The sequence below is a fragment of the Leopardus geoffroyi genome, chromosome D3 (assembly GCF_018350155.1).
Source record: "Leopardus geoffroyi isolate Oge1 chromosome D3, O.geoffroyi_Oge1_pat1.0, whole genome shotgun sequence".
NCBI classification, from domain to species: Eukaryota; Metazoa; Chordata; class Mammalia; order Carnivora; family Felidae; genus Leopardus; species Leopardus geoffroyi.
In genome coordinates, this window is record NC_059339.1 from 40,036,148 (window position 1) to 40,056,020 (window position 19,873).

At 44.1% G+C, this 19,873-nt stretch overlaps 1 protein-coding gene across 12 annotated transcripts in view; it reads left to right on the forward strand.

The window, feature by feature from the left end:
• DLGAP1 (DLG associated protein 1) overlaps positions 1 to 19,873 on the forward strand; it is a 902,804-nt gene that overhangs the window by 558,184 nt on the left and 324,747 nt on the right. For 8 of the 12 annotated variants that reach the window (XM_045459777.1, XM_045459780.1, XM_045459781.1 and 5 more), the window contains exon 4: positions 11,047 to 12,076. In XM_045459777.1, the coding sequence (XP_045315733.1) occupies positions 11,120 to 12,076 (957 nt within the window). In that variant the 5' untranslated portion in view covers positions 11,047 to 11,119. Of the gene's footprint in view, positions 1 to 11,046; positions 12,077 to 16,154; positions 16,279 to 16,564; positions 16,735 to 19,873 lie in introns of those variants that run through there. The other 4 variants (XM_045459785.1, XM_045459788.1, XM_045459786.1 and 1 more) reach the window with 2 other exon arrangements.

A 19,873-nucleotide genomic window follows, 5' to 3' on the forward strand; every position in this document is an offset into this window, starting at 1 on the left:
TCATTATCGCTGCTAGAGGCACAGGAACCATTCCTTTTTTTATTCACTTAGTATTTGTTGGTCACTGTCTTTCTTTTTCCAAACAAGTCCAGACGAGACATGGTAAAGGGAGTCAAGGGCTTGGAATAGCGGCAGCAGAAGCAAGAGACCCCCGACACCACTCCTGATCCACTTGGGGAATGGAGCAGAGATTGGACACTGGAAATTGGTCATGGCACCAGTCCCATCCTCAGTGACACACAGCCCCATGTGGAAGAACACAGCATGGTGACACCACTCCTTGATTTTATATTGTCCAGAATAGACGAGGCAGAAGGATCACAGAGCAAGGGGCCGAGGGTGCTTGCAAAAGAATGTTTGAGGGGATGTGTCTCCTTAGGCCAGCAAGGGAAGAAAGTGAGACCCTGGGGGCTGACCGACCTAGAGAAAAGGGAGCTGCTGAGGAACCAGAGAACAGAAGAAACTGCCCTGAGAGCTATCAGAGAGCAGAAGTGAGGAGAAGAGAATGTGGAAACTTGAGAGATAGAAGTCGTGGGTGGGAGGTGCCCCTGGGTGGTTCAGTCGGTTAAGCCTCCGACTCTTGATTTTTGGCTCAGGTCATGATCTCAAGGTTCGTGGGTTCGAGCCTGTTATGGGGCTCCACCCTAACTGTGGAGACTGCTTGAAATTCTCTCTCTCTCTCTCTCTCTCTCTCTCTCTCTCTCTGTCCCTCTCACTGCCTCTCCCCTGCTCACGCTCTAAATAAATAAATAAATAAATAAATATCTTTTTAAAATAAAAGTTGTGGGTGGGAAATAATAAGACTCCTTAATTCTTTTTAGAGTGCCCAGTGTACTGCATGTAAATAATCATTATTTGATAAGTAGATGTTGAATTAAATCCCCATGCACAGATTTGATTTGACTCCATGCCTAACACCTTGAAAGAATATATCATCTGCTGTCTGACAGGTTAACATCCTTATGCGTCAAAACTGATTTTTCTCCAAGGGACAGCGACTGTCATCATGGGTCCTTCTCTGTCACAGCAACCGTGCTTCCAGAAAGTTTAGTGGAGATGGATTTGTTTGTTTAAAATTTAAGGTTGGGGTGCCTGGGTGGCTCAGTCGGTTAAGCGTCCGACTTCGGCTCAGGTCATGATCTCACGGTCCGTGGGTTCGAGCCCCGCGTCGGCCTCTGTGCTGACAGCTCAGAGCCTGGAGCTCGTTTCCGATTCTGTGTCTCCCTCTCTCTCTGCCCCTCCCCTGTTCATGTTCTGTCTCTCTCTGTCTCAAAAATAAATAAACATTAAAAAAAATTTTTTTTTAATTTAAGTTTGGGTGCAGAACTCTAGAGGGGACAGAGAGACTAGTTCCAAAACGAAAAACAAATTATGATAATGAATGAAAAGGAAATGATAATTTATGAACATAAATAAATGAAAAATGAAATAATAAATTATGATAATAAATGCTAATTACCGCTAGATAGACGAAGAGTAAGAATAAGGCACTTTAACCGCTACGTGAAAATGGAAGCCGAAGGAGCAGTGTGTGAGCGGGTTCGAGTCTAATTCCCATCCACGGCCGGCGTTGCAGGGGTGGGGAAGGCCAGACCACCGGCAGAAAAACACTGGGGACCGTGTTGAAAATGGTTAGTGGCAGAGACAGGCCAGCTCACCCGCGGTGTGCTGACCACCTCTCTCTCGTGCGTGCAGGCGCTGATAATGGTTCTGAAAGAATGAACGTGAACTCTGAATGGGCGTGCGTGGTTCGTTGGAGCCAATACACCCGTAAAGTGGTAAAAGCCATTTCGAGATGCTTCAGCCCATCCCGATGGGGCCACTTCTGAGACTCCCAGCGGGGCCCGCTGAGCACTTTGGTGGTGCTTCTCGTAAGCTTGCGGTTTCCCTGGCTGGGCCGGAGGGTCTCTGTACTTGGAGAGGTAGGCGTTTCTGGGCCTGCCACGGTTCTGCCACAGACCACTGGGTCCTGGCCACTCCAGGCAGGGAGCCGGGCCGGACTAGGTTCAGAAGGATGCTGGGCCGCTTCTCTGTTTCTTTCCCTGGGGCTACATGGAGCCCAGATAGGCTTCTCTCTGCCTGTTTCCTCCCCTCTCCTCCTCCCCCCTCCCCTGCTGCCTTTTCTCTGCTGCCCCACAGTTTCAAACAGCACTTGACTTTGGCTTCCCGTGGTGCCGATACTGGCCTTTCCTCTACTTGACTTTGCAGATAAGCTCACCAGGGTTCAGTGAGTCTAGGAACATTTCCATTTAAATTTCTGGGAGCCAGCATCTGATTAACTCAGCTAAGCCTCTGCATGGATGCCCCGGAGTTGGGTCTTCAAACGCAGTTCAATCAGCTCAGAGGAGGTAGTAACTGCCTTCCCTGTTCCTGGCAAGGACGTCAGCAGCAGAGGCTGTGGGCAGGGGGAGAATACGGTCCCCAAAGCAGGTGTCAGCTCAACAGCCACCCCAGAAGGGACCACTACAGGTACCTCTGGTGCCTCCGCACTTGGTAGATTTGTAGGGTGAACGTGGTAAGAAAAGCAGCAGCATTTAAAAGAAGGAGATTTAGGGGCGCCTGGGTGGCGCAGTCGGTTAAGCATCCGACTTCAGCCAGGTCACGATCTCGCGGTCCGTGAGTTCGAGCCCCGCGTCGGGCTCTGGGCTGATGGCTCAGAGCCCGGAGCCTGTTTCCGATTCTGTGTCTCCCTCTCTCTCTGCCCCTCCCCCGTTCATGCTCTGTCTCTCTCTGTCCCAAAAATAAATAAACGTTGAAAAAAAAAAATTAAAAGAAGGAGATTTATGAGGAAAAAAAACACTTTTGATTCAGGTAAAAGAATATATATAGTCTGGCTCTGAAGCAAGTTGTCTAGAATGTGCCAGTACATGTTCACAAGACTATTCAGCTAGTTATGAGAGATGTGGACAAAAATAACCCAGTTTTCATCAGAGGCTATTTCTACTGCTGCTTCTCAAGTTGCATTGTACTGTTTTGATTGTCATTGTTTTTGGATTTTTCCCTTTCTCCATCATGGCTGTCTTTTTTTTATTTTAATATTTATTTATTTTTGGGAGACAGACAGAGTGCAAGCAGGGGAGGGGCAGAGAGAGAGGGAGACACAGAATCTGAAGCAGGCTCCAGGCTCCGAGCTGTCAGACACGGGGCTTAAACCCACGAAGTGTGGGATCATGACCCAGGCTGAAGTCAGATGCCTAACCGACTGAGCCACCCAGGCACCCCAATCATGGCTGTCTTTATATCCTATTAAACAGTTTTATTATGTCATCATTCCTGTTTCTCCCGCACTAATCAATGGCTTGCATATTTTTCCCGGCATCTTTTTTTAAGAGACACTGATGGTCTTTGCTCTTCTCCGATAATTCTACAGACGTGTGTTTTACTCCCATGAGATAGGGTGTCCCCACTGTGCCTCCCCAAGAGCTACTGGCCATGGCGGATGAAAGTAACCACATTCTCTCCCAGGGGACTCCATCTGTAAGTATAGCTGAAGTACCCTCCCCTAGAAACCCAAATGGGAACAATTTAATGGAGAGCACATCTCCAAGGTCACATAGAGTCAGAACAGGCACCTTCCTACCCGTGTCAATCCCAAACAATGCTGTGAGGTTGTTATCATGTACTACCTTGGGGCGTCTGTGTGGCTAAGTCAGTTAAGCGTCCGATTTCAGCTCAGGTCATGATCTCACGGTTTGTGAATTCGAGCCTTGCATCGGGCTCTGTGCTGACAGCTCAGAGCCTGGAGCCTGCTTCAGATTCTGTGTCACTGTCTCTCTCTGCCCCTCCCCTGCTCGTTCTCTCTCTCTCCCTCTCTCTCTCTCTCTCTCTCTTTCAAAAATAAATAAAACATTAAATAACAATAATAAGAAGAAGAATGCGCTGCCTCAAAAGCCCCCTCCTGTGTTCTATGAGATTTTACTCAACCAGCAATAAATATATACCAATATTAATGATAACTAACCATTTTCTCAAGAAATATCACCCTCCACCGTTTCATGCTCAAAAGTCGAAGTGAAACTACTTTTTAAAAGCTTTGTATGAAGACAAAGGCCGTTGTAATTGCACTACCTACTGTGACCAAATGGGAGGAGGTTTGACACGTTGCTTTTTTTGTTTTGTATTGTTTTTTGTACAATATCATGTCTTTTGAAAGGGAAATGCTCAAAAGGCATTTATTTGTAGAAGCAGACTGGCTGAAGGAGGTATTCACAAACAAAATCCAATTGCAGATGATTGGGATAGCAATTAGCATTAATGGAAAAGCCGGAATACATTCTGCTTCTATGGCTTAGCACAAAATGCCGAAGCATTGTACTCTGAGTGATACAACTGGTGTATTTCCAACCATGCTTACTCAAAGGTGCTCTCACGGCATTCGTATGGTTTTAAAGTAGAGAATGCATGCAAATCTTCAAGCAGGCAAGTCTGAAAAACTGAGAGAATGGCATTCAGCTATTTTGTGCAGCTACAATTTCAGGTCAGAGAGTATCTGAAAAGCGGGCCTTGGGGCAATGTTCACTCACCCTCACACCTCTCTGTTTTCTGTTTACTTTTACCCCAAAATGGCATGGCTTTGTTTCTCAGTAGTACATTAGTGAGAACCATTCCCTTATTTTCTTTTTTAAACAACTGTTTATTTAAAATCATAAGCCCATTGAGCATTCATAACGTTCTTCCTTCTCAAACCCCACAGAATTGGGATTTATTATTAACAGGATAAAAAAAATTGCTGTTAAACAGCTGCATCCGTATCGCCTCGGATTTTGCTCTGTGCGCAAAAGAGTGCCCTGCGTGTTTAGACTGTGGAGGAGACGCAGGGGTGCAAGCGAGGAGGTCTGCGGTGGGTGGCACTGCCCCAGCGGGCCACCTTCTCACCCTCCTTGGAGGTGCCCTTTCCTCCTTCTCAGCCTCCTCCTGAACTGCCCCAGCAAGAACAAACTGCTTCTTTGGGGTTTTTCTTGCCTCTCTCCACCCTAAAGAGCCTCGAGCCCCAGCCAGGGAAATCTTTAGCACGTGGCTGGCCATGTCACTGCTCGGTTTAAGACGCTCTCATGGAATACCACCACCTGTAAAGTCAAGTCCTGGGTACGAGGATTGCTTACAAAAGCTCCTCGGGATTTGGCCTTGACTGCCCATCCCAATTAGAGATAGGTTAGATGCCAGTGTCAGAAAATAAAATAACAGTGGCGGAGACAAAGATAGAGATGCAGAGCGGGGCTGCAATGGCACTCCACGGTGGCCAGGCCCTTTATCTTGTGGTGCTCCCACAGCAACTTACGCCTCCCGGCCTGTCAGCAGGCCGGCCGAGGAAGGGGTAAAGAAGGGTATGCCTTTCGCTTTAGAGACATTTTCCAGAAACTGCACATTCCGCCGTTTCCAATTATACTCCAATAGCCAGAATTAGTCACCTCTGCACATTTAGGGAGACTGGGAGACATAGTCGTTATTCTGCGACTACTTTATACTCTTCCATAAGGGAATCCTTTCTTTCTCTTCCGTTGGAGGTTACAGCCTGGCATGGGCAGGTCACATGGAGGAAAGCCAAAAAGGCCACTTGACCCTGAAAAGATTTGTGGAGATTTCTTCAGTCCTGATGTCTCCCCAGACAAGAACACAGTGTTCCCTATTCTCCTGGGCAGGGTCCCCAGCATTGCTCTTCCTAAAGTGAGTCATGATGGCCTGGCTATCAGTCTTCACCGAGTGAGAGAATAGAAGCCCTTAACTTGGTTCTTCTTTTTCCTTTTTTAAATTTTTTTTCATCTTATTTCTTTGAGAGAGAGACAGAGCAAGTGGGAGAGAGGGACAGAGGGAGGGAGAAAGAGAGAATCTTAAGTAGTCTCTGACATGGGGCTCAATCCCATGACCCTGGGATCATGACCTGAGCTGAAATCAAGAGACGCTCCACCGAGTGAGCCACTCAGGTGCCCCGAGTTCTTCTATCTGCAGGTAAAGAAAAATCAAGAACAGCAGCTCTAAATAAAGACACGCACAGAAATCAAAATGAAATAGGGACTTGCCAACTTTGCAAGACCGTTTTCCCCTTGTCAGCATCTTCTAATATGTGGTTTGTTTGTTTTTCCCTCGGGCCTAATAAATTACCTACCTTGAGAATTTCCTTTCCGGAGCCGGATCATTCTTGCTTCAGTCATCATTGGTGCAGCAGCGCTTCTGCTCCAGGTGTGGGAACTCTGTGAAACTCTGTGAAAACCAGGCGCCTCTCACACTCAGAGCTCATCTCATGGTGGTCAATATAGTCAAGAAATTCTCCAAGTCAAAAATCAGGACCTCCGGTCCGACAGTAAAATCAAACCTAGGAGGACAACAAAACACAATTTTGAAGTCACACTGAACAAAAATAGTATATGAGAGATGATCACTGTAGTCATAGAAACCCTCACGGAGGCATATTGACCTACACTCCCCACCCTCGCTCCAAAAGAGAAGGCATGGAAGGCAATATTCCTTTCTATTTTGAGAAATCTTTTATGGCCACTTAAAATCTAATTCAGGGCCTAGCAGCTTCCTTTTCCAAGAATACAGAAGATAATAAGAACGGTTATTCCTCTTTTTTCGTGACTAGGTCATGTCTCTCTGAGCACATCATAAGCCTTTTGGCCATTAGGGATTTGCTGTGTGCATTTAGTTGCCTGCGCGTGAGGGATGCTCAGTCAATTCTTCCCAGTTACACTGCAGGGTGGAGCGAGCATTGTCCATGGATGCCACTTATAAACCTTAATAGGTGAGGGGAAGAAAGAAGTGGCAGAAGGAAGTGTGTGGAAAGGGAGTTTGAGAGCAAGGAAAAGGAAGAACGAGAGAAGGAAGAGCAGGTGCCCCCGGCAATTGCTGAACCATTGAGGGCTTTAGATCATCTGTCTCCACTCCCCCGCAAGTCACCAAATGTGTCGCTTTACTTTATTTTTTTTTAAGACGAATTTAATTGTCACATCGGTTTCCATACAACACCCAGTGCTCATCCCAGCAGGTGCCCTCCTCAATGCCCATCACCCACCCTCCCCTCCCTCCCACCCCCCCATCAACCCTCAGATTGTTCTCAGTTTTTAAGAGTCTCTTATGCTTTGGCTCCCTCCCTCCCTAACTTTTTTTTCCTTCCCCTCCCCCATGGTCTTCTGTTAAGTTTCTCAGGATCCACATAGGAGTGAAAACATATGGTATCTGTCTTTCTCTGTATGACTTAGTTCACTTAGCCTAACATTCTCCAGTTCCACCCACGTTGCCACAAAGGGCCAGATTTCATTCTTTCTCAGTGCCACGTAGTATTCCATTGTGTATATAAACCACAATTTCTTTCTCCATTCATCAGTTGATGGACATTTAGGCTCTTTCCATAATTTGGCTATTGTTGAAAGCGCTGCTATAAACATTGGGGTATAAGTGCCCCTTATGCATCAGCACTCCTGTATCCCTTGGGTAAATTCCTAGCCGTGGTTGCTTTACTTTATAATCACAAATTGATTAATCGTCCTTTTTAAATGACAGGAGAATAGAAGAGAATGTAAGATTCTCTATCAAAAAATAAAACAGGGGCGCCTGGGTGGCGCAGTCAGTTAAGCGTCCGACTTCAGCCAGGTCACGATCTCGCGGTCCGTGAGTTCGAGCCCCGCGTCGGGCTCTGGGCTGATGGCTCAGAGCCTGGAGCCTGTTTCCGATTCTGTGTCTCCCTCTCTCTCTGCCCCTCCCCCGTTCATGCTCTGTCTCTCTCTGTCCCAAAAATAAATAAAAACGTTGAAAAAAAAATTTTTTTTAATAAAATAAAATAAAATAAAATAAAACAGATATTTTTCCATATTTAATCTGTGCCAGGGTATGAAGTTGTTTATTTGGCCTTGACCAGAAAGATAGATGGAGCACTTAGAAATGTTTATGATTGCTTATTGCCATTTTTTCATGACCTGATTTGCCCATATCACAGAGAAAGGGGATTAAGATCTCAGCATCCTTTTACAAATAGTAAGAAGGAGGAAAACTAACTTACTTATCCTTGATGCAATTTATTACCCTCTGAGAAAATGTAAGTGTTTGACTCTATCCTGAAAATAACTCACTTCCATGTTAGTAAAAATCACGCTGTGTATGTTGAATTTACAAATATTATCATTGGTTACATCATTTAATTCTTCATTAATGGTTTTGCAAAATCTCTTCATTCCCTCTGCCTGTCCTCCGGTAACATCATCTTATGTAAAATGCTGTGGACACATTAAAAATAACAAAATATTGAATAAGAATTCAAATAATTCTGTTCATTTTGGAGTAAATATATATAATTTATGTTTTCAGCTCTTGCCAGTTTCACATTTTACTTAGCAGAAAGTATCTACCTAAGACCCGCCTGCTTCAGAAGGAAATTCTGAGGCATCATTTCATTATTATTTTATATATTGAGATTCTATTATGTGTAATCATAAGACTTTTTATGTGACTATAACCCTCCTGGGCTGTTATTTTTGTTTTTTAATCTTTAAGTTCATATTTAAAAGGCAAAAATGTCTTCAACAGGACCTGTTTTGTAGAAAGAGACTGCCTCATGCAATGGATTTTTCCATCTAAATTAGTCAGTACCGCTGTTTTGCCAAAAACGTGTATTTAACCCGCTTAAATCCCTCCTTGCCACAACCTGATCGTAGGATCATAACGTCATACAAAGCAGCCCAAAGTATCTTATGCGGCAATCTCCTTCACTAGTCTCTCTTCAGTGGACAAGTTTTGATTTCCAGGCTCTTCCTGACACACAAGTATCATGGGTCCTTCTTTCCTTTTTGTCTCTTCAGGTGTCAGTTTCTTTCTGTCCTTCAGACAGACTGTCTTCTGTCTAGGCATCCTGTAATCGGCAGGGCTGGGCAGGCCCCTCAGCTTTGCCTTCACAGCAGGTAGAATTTCCAGAGGTGGGGTGTTCTCTGCTGGGCTGTGGAGGGTCAGCAGTCAAAGGCTCACAGCAGCAGAAGGCATATTCACCTGCCTGCCTCCTCCCAAACTCTGAAACCACCGGTCCCCAGAATGCCCATGAGATGGGCCCTTCCCTGAGCGTGACCCTTCCCTTGCCGCAAGTCATATTTCCACTCAGTACACATGACTCGAATCACAGTCTGGACCACACCGAGAAATTTTGCACTGATGCATTGATGCAGTAATTCATCGAATAAATATTTTGCTGAGTTCCCACGATCAGCCAGGTATTTGCTGGATACTGGATGGGCAAAACATAGTCCCTACCCTCAAGGAGCTTATAATTTAGTAGGCTAACCCATTTTAAAAGACTCTGGTGATTAAAACCCTCCATCAGTTTGGCTGAGCCATTTATGTAGGAAGTAAGAGATGAGGAGAAAAAAGGGGAGGCATAGACCCTGGATAGAGATTTTCAATATTGTCGGGAGCTCCCACATACCAGACAGCCCATGGGATAGACAAGACCTTACCTGTCAAAAGTGTGCATTTTTCTTCATTAGACCATGTGTGTGTGCTTTATTTTGTTGTGGATGTTTGTAACTTAAACCGTTTATCTCTCCCTGTCTGAATATCTGAAATGACATTAGTGCTATTTTGGATCGTCATGCTGGCTTCTCAGGACAATTCTTATTATGACAAGTTTTGTACTATAAGAAGCTTAAAAACAAACAAACAAAGAAAACAGGCTGTTAATAGGAATTCAGTCAGCTACCAAAGAAGTTGGAGCCCAGAGAAAATACTCTGCCCTGTGGAACAGCAGGGCTGACCCTCGGGCCGAGGTCCTTCGTGTCCTTGGGAACATTTCTAGGGCCTTTCCCTTGGCCATCTCACTATCACTTGTGGACATTTAACCAGAAACCTTTAAACCAGGAAAAGGCGATGCCATGATAGTCAAACTAGCTAATTCAAACTTATCCTTCAACTGCTCTCTGTTTGTTAATGGGAAGCTCTTGATCCCTCTAATGACAGAAATACAGGGGCACGGGCGCCCGGGTGGCTTAGTCAGTTAAGCGCCCGACTCTTGATTTCAGCTCAGGTCGTGATCTCACGGTTCGTGGGATCGAGCCCTACGTCGAGCTCTGTGCTAACAGTATGGAGCCTGCTTGGGATTCTCTCTCGCTCTTTCTCTCTCCGCCCCTCCCCTGCTCACTCACTCTCTATCCCAAAATAAATAAATAAACACCAAAAAAAAAAATTTTTTTTAATACAAAGGCAGATTTTCCTCTACAGCTCTGATTTATTTGTCACCATTACTGTTTTCCATTCTAATTACTGTGGTGTTTGGGTTTCGGGGGGTGGGGCGCAGGCGGTATTTGTGAGCTGTGATTGTTACTGCAGAATTCTAACCAGAAAGCATGTGACAGAAGATCGAAAGATACGCCCCCAAGTTATAAGGGGCCAGTGGCTTCTCTTATTTTTTTTTCCCGCCCACATTTATTTTACTTACATTAATGGAGCGCTTACTGTGTGTTTACAGAGCTGGCTTGGGGCTAGGTAGGGGGCTAGAAAGGTGACTGAGAGGTAAGCAGGCCTGCGAGGAAGGAACTAAAGTAGCAGGTGAATGCCTGAGACAAACGATTGCACAGGAGCTGAGAGAGTGGCCCTAGATGCCATGGAAACACAGAGGGGAACTAATTCTCTCTGCAAGGGGTATCAGCAAAGGCTTCCCAGAGAAACTGAGCCCTTCGGGTGTTCACGCTTCACAATTAACAGACAGTTAAGACGAAACCCAGAGAAGCCAAGGAAAGATATCTCCAGTTACTGGAATCCTGGAGGGAGGGGGGGTGCTTTCAAATAATTTTAAAACCATTTAGCATTTTCATAGGTTCCTTTTCCGGGTTTACTAGCTTTCACCACCCCCCCCCCCCCCACCACCTCCGGGTCCCTGGCTGCAGTTGGCTCTCCCTGCCCTACACCGATGCTCGATGCTCGAGCCTTTCCAACAAGGCATTAAAGCGGCTTTCAAGGACAGCATGAGTTCTGCCAGAAAACCAACCCAGTAGCCGGCGCTCAAAAGAGCCACATCTCCTCACCGACCCAAGCGTTAACCCTTTGCCCTCTCTTGTCCTTCCTTGCCCCCAGGTCTCTGCGCAAGACGGGGTGTGGAACCTAACCACGGGGTGTCCATGACCCCCGAGGCTGCAGCCCATCAGCAATGAAAGGGTTATCGGGCAGCCGCAGCCACCACCACGGGGTCACCTGCGACGCGGCCTGCGACTCGCTGTCGCACCACTCGGACCGCAAGCCCTACCTGCTGAGCCCGCTGGAGCACCACCCGGCCGACCACCCTTACTACACTCAGCGGAACTCCTTCCAGGCCGAGTGCGTGGGCCCGTTCAGCGACCCGCTGGCCAGCAGCACCTTCCCGCGCAGGCACTACACCTCGCAGCAGGAGCTGAAGGACGAGTGCGCCCTGGTGCCCCGCACGCTGGCCGCCAAGGCCAACCGCATCCCCGCCAACCTCCTGGACCAGTTTGAGAGGCAGCTGCCGCTCGGCCGGGATGGCTACCACACGCTGCAGTACAAGCGCACGGCCGTGGAGCATCGCAGCGACAGCCCCGGCCGCATCCGCCACCTGGTCCACTCGGTCCAGAAGCTCTTCACCAAGTCGCACTCCCTGGAGGGGCCGTCCAAGGGCGGCGTCAACGGGGGCAAAGCCAGCCCCGACGAGACGCAGACGGGGAAGTACGGCAAGCGCAGCAAGAGCAAGGAGCGGCGCGCCGACCCCAAGGCCCGCGCCAACGCCTCCCCGGGCTGGTGGAGCTCCGACGACAACCTGGACGGCGACGTGTGCCTCTACCACGCGCCCGCGGGAGTGATGACCGTGGGCAGGTGCCCCGACCGCTCGGCCTCGCAGTACTTCATGGAGGCCTACAACACCATCAGCGAGCAGGCGGTCAAGGCCTCCCGGAGTAACAACGACGTCAAGTGCTCCACCTGTGCCAACCTGCCCGTCAACCTGGACGCGCCGCTCCTGAAGAAGAGCGCCTGGTCCTCCACCCTGACCGTGAGCCGCGCCAGGGAGGTGTACCAGAAGGCGTCGGTTAACATGGACCAGGCCATGGTGAAGTCAGAGTCCTGTCAGCAAGAGCGCTCCTGCCAGTACCTTCAGGTACCATTTATGTCGAGTGATGGGTGCTTAGAAATTGTACCTGCTGGTTGTGCGGTGTTTTCTCCTGGGTCCTGGTCTTGTGTGCATGAACCTGAGCAAATTGTGAGGCATTTCTCTGGCCAACTGCTCCTCTCAGGAAACAGAACTGCCACCGACTTCATCCACTTATCTTGAGATAGAAAACCGCTCTAGAAAAGCAGCCTGCAGAAAGGCGCGGAGTTATTAATGATTCGGGTTCCTCTTTTGTCTCAGAGAACATGGGATAGGGAGCAGAGAAAAGGGGAGTCTACCCGGAATTCTAAAATAAATCCACCTTTTTACAAAAGTCGACAATGATCTTTTAAATTCTGGAAAGAGTTTAATAGGATCTATGGAGAGGTTTTGTGTTGGGTTTTGTTTTTTGGGTTTTTTTTTTTTTTTGGTGTTTTTTTTTTTTTTTTATTATTATTGTTAAATTCTGCCTTAAGCTCTTGGGGAATCTTGATCTGTATCTTCACCATCACAATTGTTAGCACCACCACCAACACTAACCACACTCCCACCCCCGGAGCACAGGGAATCGGGATAATGCCCTGGGGGCTGAGGAGGTAGAGATAGAGCCAGTTTGGGGACCTGACAAGTGCACCTGCAGAGACCCGGGACAACAGAGAAGAAAAGGAGAAGCGGGGGAAAGCATCCGCACAATAAAATGCAATTAGTGTTGGCGTGTAAATCCCACACACGTACAGATCCAAGGCAACCCGCTCCTTTTCTTCTTTCCCACTACCCTTCCATTCACGGAACCTACGTGGAGTCTTTATCTCTCCCCCGCCCCCACCCCTCTATCTAGTATTGTCATTTTTCCCAAGATATAACCCTCCCTAAGAAGGACCCCCTGATTTTTCCTTTTCACGGTGTCTTATTTTTTTTCCTCTCTCGTCTCCTGGGACGCCCATCTTTTTAAAAAACTTTTTACTGGACTACAAAGGCAGGACATAATCAGTTCCCACTCTCATCTGAAGAAGAAATGCAAGACAAACAGTCTTCCACTGAGAAATTCAACTTTTTGCTCTCTGAATTCCTCCTTGCAAACCTGGCTGCCTTGAGAATGCCTCTACCAAGCCCTGTGAATATGCCAGGCTGGCAGTCACTGGGCAAGGACATCCCAGTGTTCAGAAGCCACCAACGTGTGGGTGTTTTCACAAAGAGCACACAATCACGTGGTCAGTTTCTCCCACTGAAAGTAAATGAGGTATTGCCTCATTTACTATAATGTTGCTGGATGAGTGAAGTCATCAAGAACTATTCATGGAATTTCAGAGCTAAACAGTACATCTAATCCAACCTCCTCATTCAGCATATAAAAAACTAGATTCAGAGAGAGGTAAAGGCCTAGTGGGTTATACTGTTATACTGTTCATTTAGAGGTAGGATCAAAGCCAAGTCACTTAATTGATAGAAATGACCGTGACAATCTTACCCACCACCTAGAATAAAGTATTTTGACTAGAACATCTGTCCTGAAGAAAGGATGGGTAAAGGCTCCAGTAGTGGTGAAAAGTGGAAGGATAAGGAAAGAAAGAAGGAAACTGATTTTGATTGAAAATCTACTGTGTACCAGATACTGTAGCAAATGTTTCACATTTGTTGTTCCATTGAATTTTCAAAATAATCCTGAGAGCTTGATATAATAATATTCTGTTTTTACAAGAGAGGAAACATTTAGAAATATCAAGTGATTTAAAGCCTCATGGCCAATATGTGGAAGACCCAAGAGTTAGGCTTATCTCTACCTCATGCAAAATAGCTCTTTCCCTGGAATCAAGGGCATGAAAATGGTGAACAGGAGACAGAAAGTCTGTAGGGTAAACATATTATGACTAAAAGCTTTCCCATAAAATGAGAATGAAAGCTTAAAGATTTAAGTATGAGATTTAGTATCATAGCATTATCACATCTCATATTAGAAAGATTTGGAAATTCTATTTTGAAGTTATTTACCTTATTCTAAGCCGGTTTTATAATGAAATGTTTGAGGCTTACAGAGAGGTATAAGGAAAAATAATAAGAAAACAAATGCTCAGTCATACATAACCCAACTAGAGAAATAGAACATTAATTACAATGGATCACACATATACCTTCCCCAATCCCATTTCCTTCCCTTCGTCCCCAGAGCAACAGCTAATCTGACTTTGTTACCCAGAGGACCTTTGTTTTTAATTCTGAAGTTATTGGAAGACTGAAAAATATTAATATTTTCTATCCTACATTGGGCAATAATTAATGCTGAACCAAGCTAGGTAAACCCTTTAAATATAAACTGAGCTCAAAAGCACAACTTCTTTAATAAATATTGACATTTGTTGAGCTCTTATTCTGTGTGAAACTTCCAGACTGGAAAAAAAAATTCAGTGTGAGCAGGTCGTGTGCCTGGCAGATAAACTAAATGTAGAACAGCATGTTCTTCCCAGCCAGTGTGCCAAAAATTAAAGGGTGCCTGTGAAGAAGGAGAAGAAGGAGCTGGACATTCACAGGGGGAGGAAGGAGAACAGGAAACTCCCCGAGCTGGACATTCTCTCCGTCTCTCTCCTTGCTTTAGAGGAGACAGAGACTCTGCAGTCCCGCTGGAGCTTTTCTCAGAAAGACAGGTGTAGCCAGACCCTGCCAGTTCCCCTGGAATAATTTCGTTGACAAGCTCGTTCTTAGAAACAAATTTGGGGAAATAAAGAAAAGTGTGTGTGTGTAGGGGGGGCGGGGGGTGTTCTTTCCAGTTGTATTGTCTTAATTACCAACTAATATTGAAACTGGATCTGCAGATGTGTCTGACTTCAGCCTCACAAAGTTTAGTGGACAAAGCATTGAACTTCAAAGGAGAGGGTCTATGTTCTAGTCCCTGTTTGCCACTAACTAGTTACTAGTTACTACCTAGTGATATGGCTTGGAATTATCATCTCAGCTCTCTGGGTCTCCTTCCGCTGCCGTAACATGAGGCATTTGGTCTAGAAGATCTGTGATCTGAGTTCACATTTTTAAACTCCTTAGTTACACATGAAGAGTACTCACGAGAGTGACTTTTAAGAGTTATGAGGCCTGGAAACTCTCATTTAATAAATACCTACCAAACGTACATGTTTTCCCAATATTATCTAATCTGCCCTGTAAAACTCTGTGTGGTATTTACAGTTGAAGAGACTGAGATTTAGTAAATTAGGTTAAGTAATTTACCTACCGACACACAGTATGCGACAACATGGAGGGTCGGAACAGATTTATCTGGCTTCATAGCCTGGATTTTTCTAGTTACCGTGTCGAACCCCTACCCCTTCCAGATATAAAACAGAGGGAGGAAGTGGCATATATCAAATACCTGTTGTGTGCCAGAAACGCCACAGTATCTCATTTAGTACCTGAAATAACTTCGTAACGTATTACTATTTACTCCAGTTTTACAGATGACTAAACTAAGGCACGAAAGATTAAATTGCTTACCAAGCAATGCTTAGATAGTGAGTAAAAGAGCTAAGACTTGATCCCAGATCTAAGTCTAAAATGTGCTCCAGAAACCGAAAGAAATGCGTTTTATTTGCATTTTATTACCTGTTTTCTTCTGTAGCAAATGTATGTGTTCCTTTGACTTCTTATTTGTGCCTACAGTTGAGGATACACATACATGAAATGTGACCCATCTTAGACAAGCGACAGAATGATTGATATGTCCCCAATTGGATTCAAGACTGCACAAAAGTTAAATCAGTATTCACCAATAATAGAATCTAAATACTAGCAAAGTCCTGATTTTCTCCTTATAAAACTATCTCTTGAAATTAATTTAACTTCGGCCATTGCCACGGTTGTACAGAAAGTGAGAAGTCTGTAAGTATTTGGCCTCTGTCTGACGTGGATTTAGAAATAAAGTCCTGTAGCTTGAAATTATTGCAAGACCCAGTTAATACAGTCGATTGTGGTATGTGCTCACTCACAAGCTGTTTGTAGTTAATAAAAAAAAAAAAAAAGACTCCCTTTTCTTTCCCCCCAATATTGTTATTTTTAAATGTCAAGAATCAGATGTCTGCTGTTTAGAATCTTGTACCGCTGCCAGTGACTGTATCAGGGTTTGGAGCAGGGACATGGATTTGAAGACATTAAAACTGTTTAATTCTCAGTTGAGATGTGGTTGGCTTTTATACATTTGGAATAGAGCATTTATGGCACATCTCCGGGTAAGTGCTAATAGTTAAGTAAATAAAATAAGAATGGGCTCAAAGGAGTAAAAGGAGTTTTTGTGGTTGTTTTGTTTTGCTTTAGAAAAGCAGGATTCTTGGCTCTGTATATGCTTCTTTATGTGAACGTTAAGTGTTGAGTGACTAGCATATAAAGCTATTCAGAAGAGCAAGATTTTAGATTTCCAACTGTTAACCTGAAAAAAAAAAAAAAATCCCTTCAATCATGTATTTTGCATTCATCCAGCAGCAGAAACAGGAAAAGGGAAACAAAACGCTCTCCCCGGTAGAAGTAGAGACACAGAGAGAGAGGGAGAGAGAGAGCAAGACAGAGACGGAGAAAGAAAGCCACTCTCAGAGATGAAATTTTAGGAGAGAGAAATGATCGACCTTTTTAAGGCTGAGTGGGTTTCTTCAGTTTGCGTGCAAGTTTCAAGAAATGGAAGGACTGACCAGGTTTGGGTACAACTCTTTTATTACTTTGTATTTGGTGAGAGTGTGTTTTTGGTTTGAGTGGGGGTTTTGCCGGGGCGGGGGGGGAGGATAGTTTTTGTTCATTTATTTCTTCTGTAAATAGTAGCTAGAAAGACAAAGAGCTAATAAATTAATGCATGTAGAGATGGTAAGAAACAGGTTGAGATATTGGATACCTAACAAATCTGTGTCACAGAGGCTTCGTAAAATCTTTCATTGACACAGTTGATCTAAGGTGCTAGGTTCTATTAGAGGACATTGCGTGGCTAGTGATTGAAATGTGATCGGTTGTTTTCCAGGCAAGGATCCTAAATGCTTACTGTTCCTTTGCAAAATTAAAATTTCTGGATGGTTGGAGTTTTTTGTTTTTGTTTTTGTTTTTTTTCCTTTTCTTTCTTTTTCTTTCTTTCTTTCTTTCTTTCTCTTTCTTTCTTTCTTTCCTTCCTTCCTTCTTCCTTTCCTTCCTTCCTTTCTTCCCTCCCTCCTTCCTTCTTCCTTTCCTTCCTTCCTTTCTTCCCTCCTTCCTTCCTTCCCTCCTTCCTTCTTTCTTTCCTTCTTTCCTTCTTTCTTTTTTATCTGTTGGTTAAATTAGACTCCACAAAAAAAAAAAAAAAACACTGAAGAATCATTCATAACAAGCATGAACCCAGGATTTTTTTCAGTGCAAGTACAACTAATTTTCGAAATTTTGTTCAAGATTATGTCAGTCTTTGCCTAGTGGGAGTTTTCCTTCCCCGGCTAAGGTTTTCTTTCCTTTTGTTTTGGAACAATTTAAATTATATTAAATCAATTAAAACTACTTTATATTAAGTGTGTGACAGTGCTGAGCAATTCTGCTAGTGACTTTGGTTACTTGGTTACTGTAATGTTTCCTTGCTGCCTTTTTAAAAAAAAAAAAAAACCTGTCAACTACATGAACTGATCATTTTCTTTATTTTTAATTTAAATGGCCTTAATAATCCAGCAAGGAGTGTCAAGATTCTTGAATGTATTTCCTACTTGGCTTGCACAGTCTTCTCCCTATTTTTCACTGATCTTAGTAAAGGTGTCCTCTTTGTTAATAGAAAAATAAGGTTGCTCCTGTCTGATCCTAACTTTGACCGTAGAATAAAGTGTGCAGCTAGCAGAATCCTGGTAATTCTCTGAGTCTAATTCTCACTATTGCCCATATCCAAATAATAGTGGCGATGTGGGGCAGACAATTGGCAAAGCACTGTGAGAGAAGAGTCAGTGGTAGTCGAAGGAAGCTCAAAAAAAGAAATAGGAAATCCTTCCTGAAAGCTGTTAAAGAAACTTCATGATTCTTGGATTGCAATTTCACTATTCTAAGGTGCTTTGTTAGCATAATCAAAGGTTTCACAAGACATGTTTTCCAATCAGAGTCCAATCTAATAAAGGAAGGCATACCTACGGTTAGCACAAAATAAGAGAAAAACTAGCCCTGGATCTCTTAGTGGCCAGTGGACTTTTTTTCCTCATTCTCTATCCTCCTTAGAAAACAGGTTGCTTGGAAGCAAATTGAAGGCAAAAACTCAAAGTAATCATTCATATTCTGTACAGAAAGATTCATCCATAACCTCTTGTCTACTTGAGATCATAGCTTTATACAACTTTACAGGAACGGTGATTTGTGAGTGGTAGAACACGTTGGTCTTTTGTCTGAGATTTTATAGGGACCACTAAAAAATACATGCAGTATTACCAAGTTGGCTTTGATTTGGTGATTAGATTAGGTTTTAACCATTTTGCTTTAAGTTCAAAGGCAACAACCTCTCTTAGCAGGTTATCGTGCCCACTGAATCATGGAGAAATTCCATCTTTATAGGTCTAAACAATTGAAACCAGAAGCTTCACGTGGTTCAAACTATAATACCCCTTGGTCAGATTTTTTTCTGTCATTTGCCAGGGGGTAGCTTGGTAGAGAAAAATTAAAAGTGGCCTTTTCAGGTAAAACCAAGTTACTATTAATGATAGCCAGGAAGAGTTATGTGACCTCACTGATTTTTATTACTCATTTGAACCTTTGAATCCGTAACTTTTCCCACTGGATACAAATAACATGGCTGTATAACTTCCCATCCAGAGCTCATTTATCCGCTTCTCAAGATCATCTTGACCATCCCCTATCATTAGGTTCTGCCCCTGCTAACTGCCACTTGGAACACACATTATGGAACAGGGAACATTTTTTTACTTTATTTTTGTAAATGCATATTTAAATGTTTTTTATAAATTCTTAGACTGAAACTGCAATGGGAGTGGGGGGGTTGTGCTCTAATTTTTCTCAATGAATGATTTAGTCTCCTTCAACCCAGTCTTCTCTCTAGCTAAAAGATAAACATATAAGAATGAATTCACTGCTGTTATACAATTAGCAAAGGTAAAGGAGGGAATACAGTGTAAGGAGAAGCATATCGTCTCACTCCTTCTGTTGCTTCTGACCAATTATTTGTTTCTGGTATTTTTTTTAACTCTTCCCCCACCCCCCTTGGAGAACACTGATGGCCAAAGAAGTTCTGATTCTCCGGTCCTTTCAGTGTAAGAATATATAAAACTATCTTTAAAAACTGACGTGGTTTTTTTTTCCCCTAAAGTTAAGCAACATGCCCTACCTTGTTTCCATTTCCAAGATAAAGAGACTTCTAATTACATTTGCAAAATGAGTTTTCTAGACAGGTAGATCTTTTCTTTCGTGTACATTAAGTCACTATTCTCTCAGGCGAAGTTTCTACTCATTGTTCTCACGGAACTAGGAAATTTCCCACAGATTCAGTCTTTTGATATCACAGAACTGTCTAGGAAGCAGAATTATGTGGAGTCCAGAGTTACTGTCTGTAGTATGCATGTGTACAGGTCCACACATAACACATTGCATCTGCATAAACATCCCCGGACTCATACTTCAAAATTTGCATTTGTATGTGTATGCTTTCTCTGATCTCTGATTCATGACATAAGATCCATTTTATTTATTTTTTTTTTCTCAACGTTTTTATTTATTTTTGGGACAGAGAGAGACAGAGCATGAACGGGGGAGGGGCAGAGAGAGAGGGAGACACAGAATCGGAAACAGGCTCCAGGCTCCGAGCCATCAGCCCAGAGCCCGACGCGGGGCTCGAAC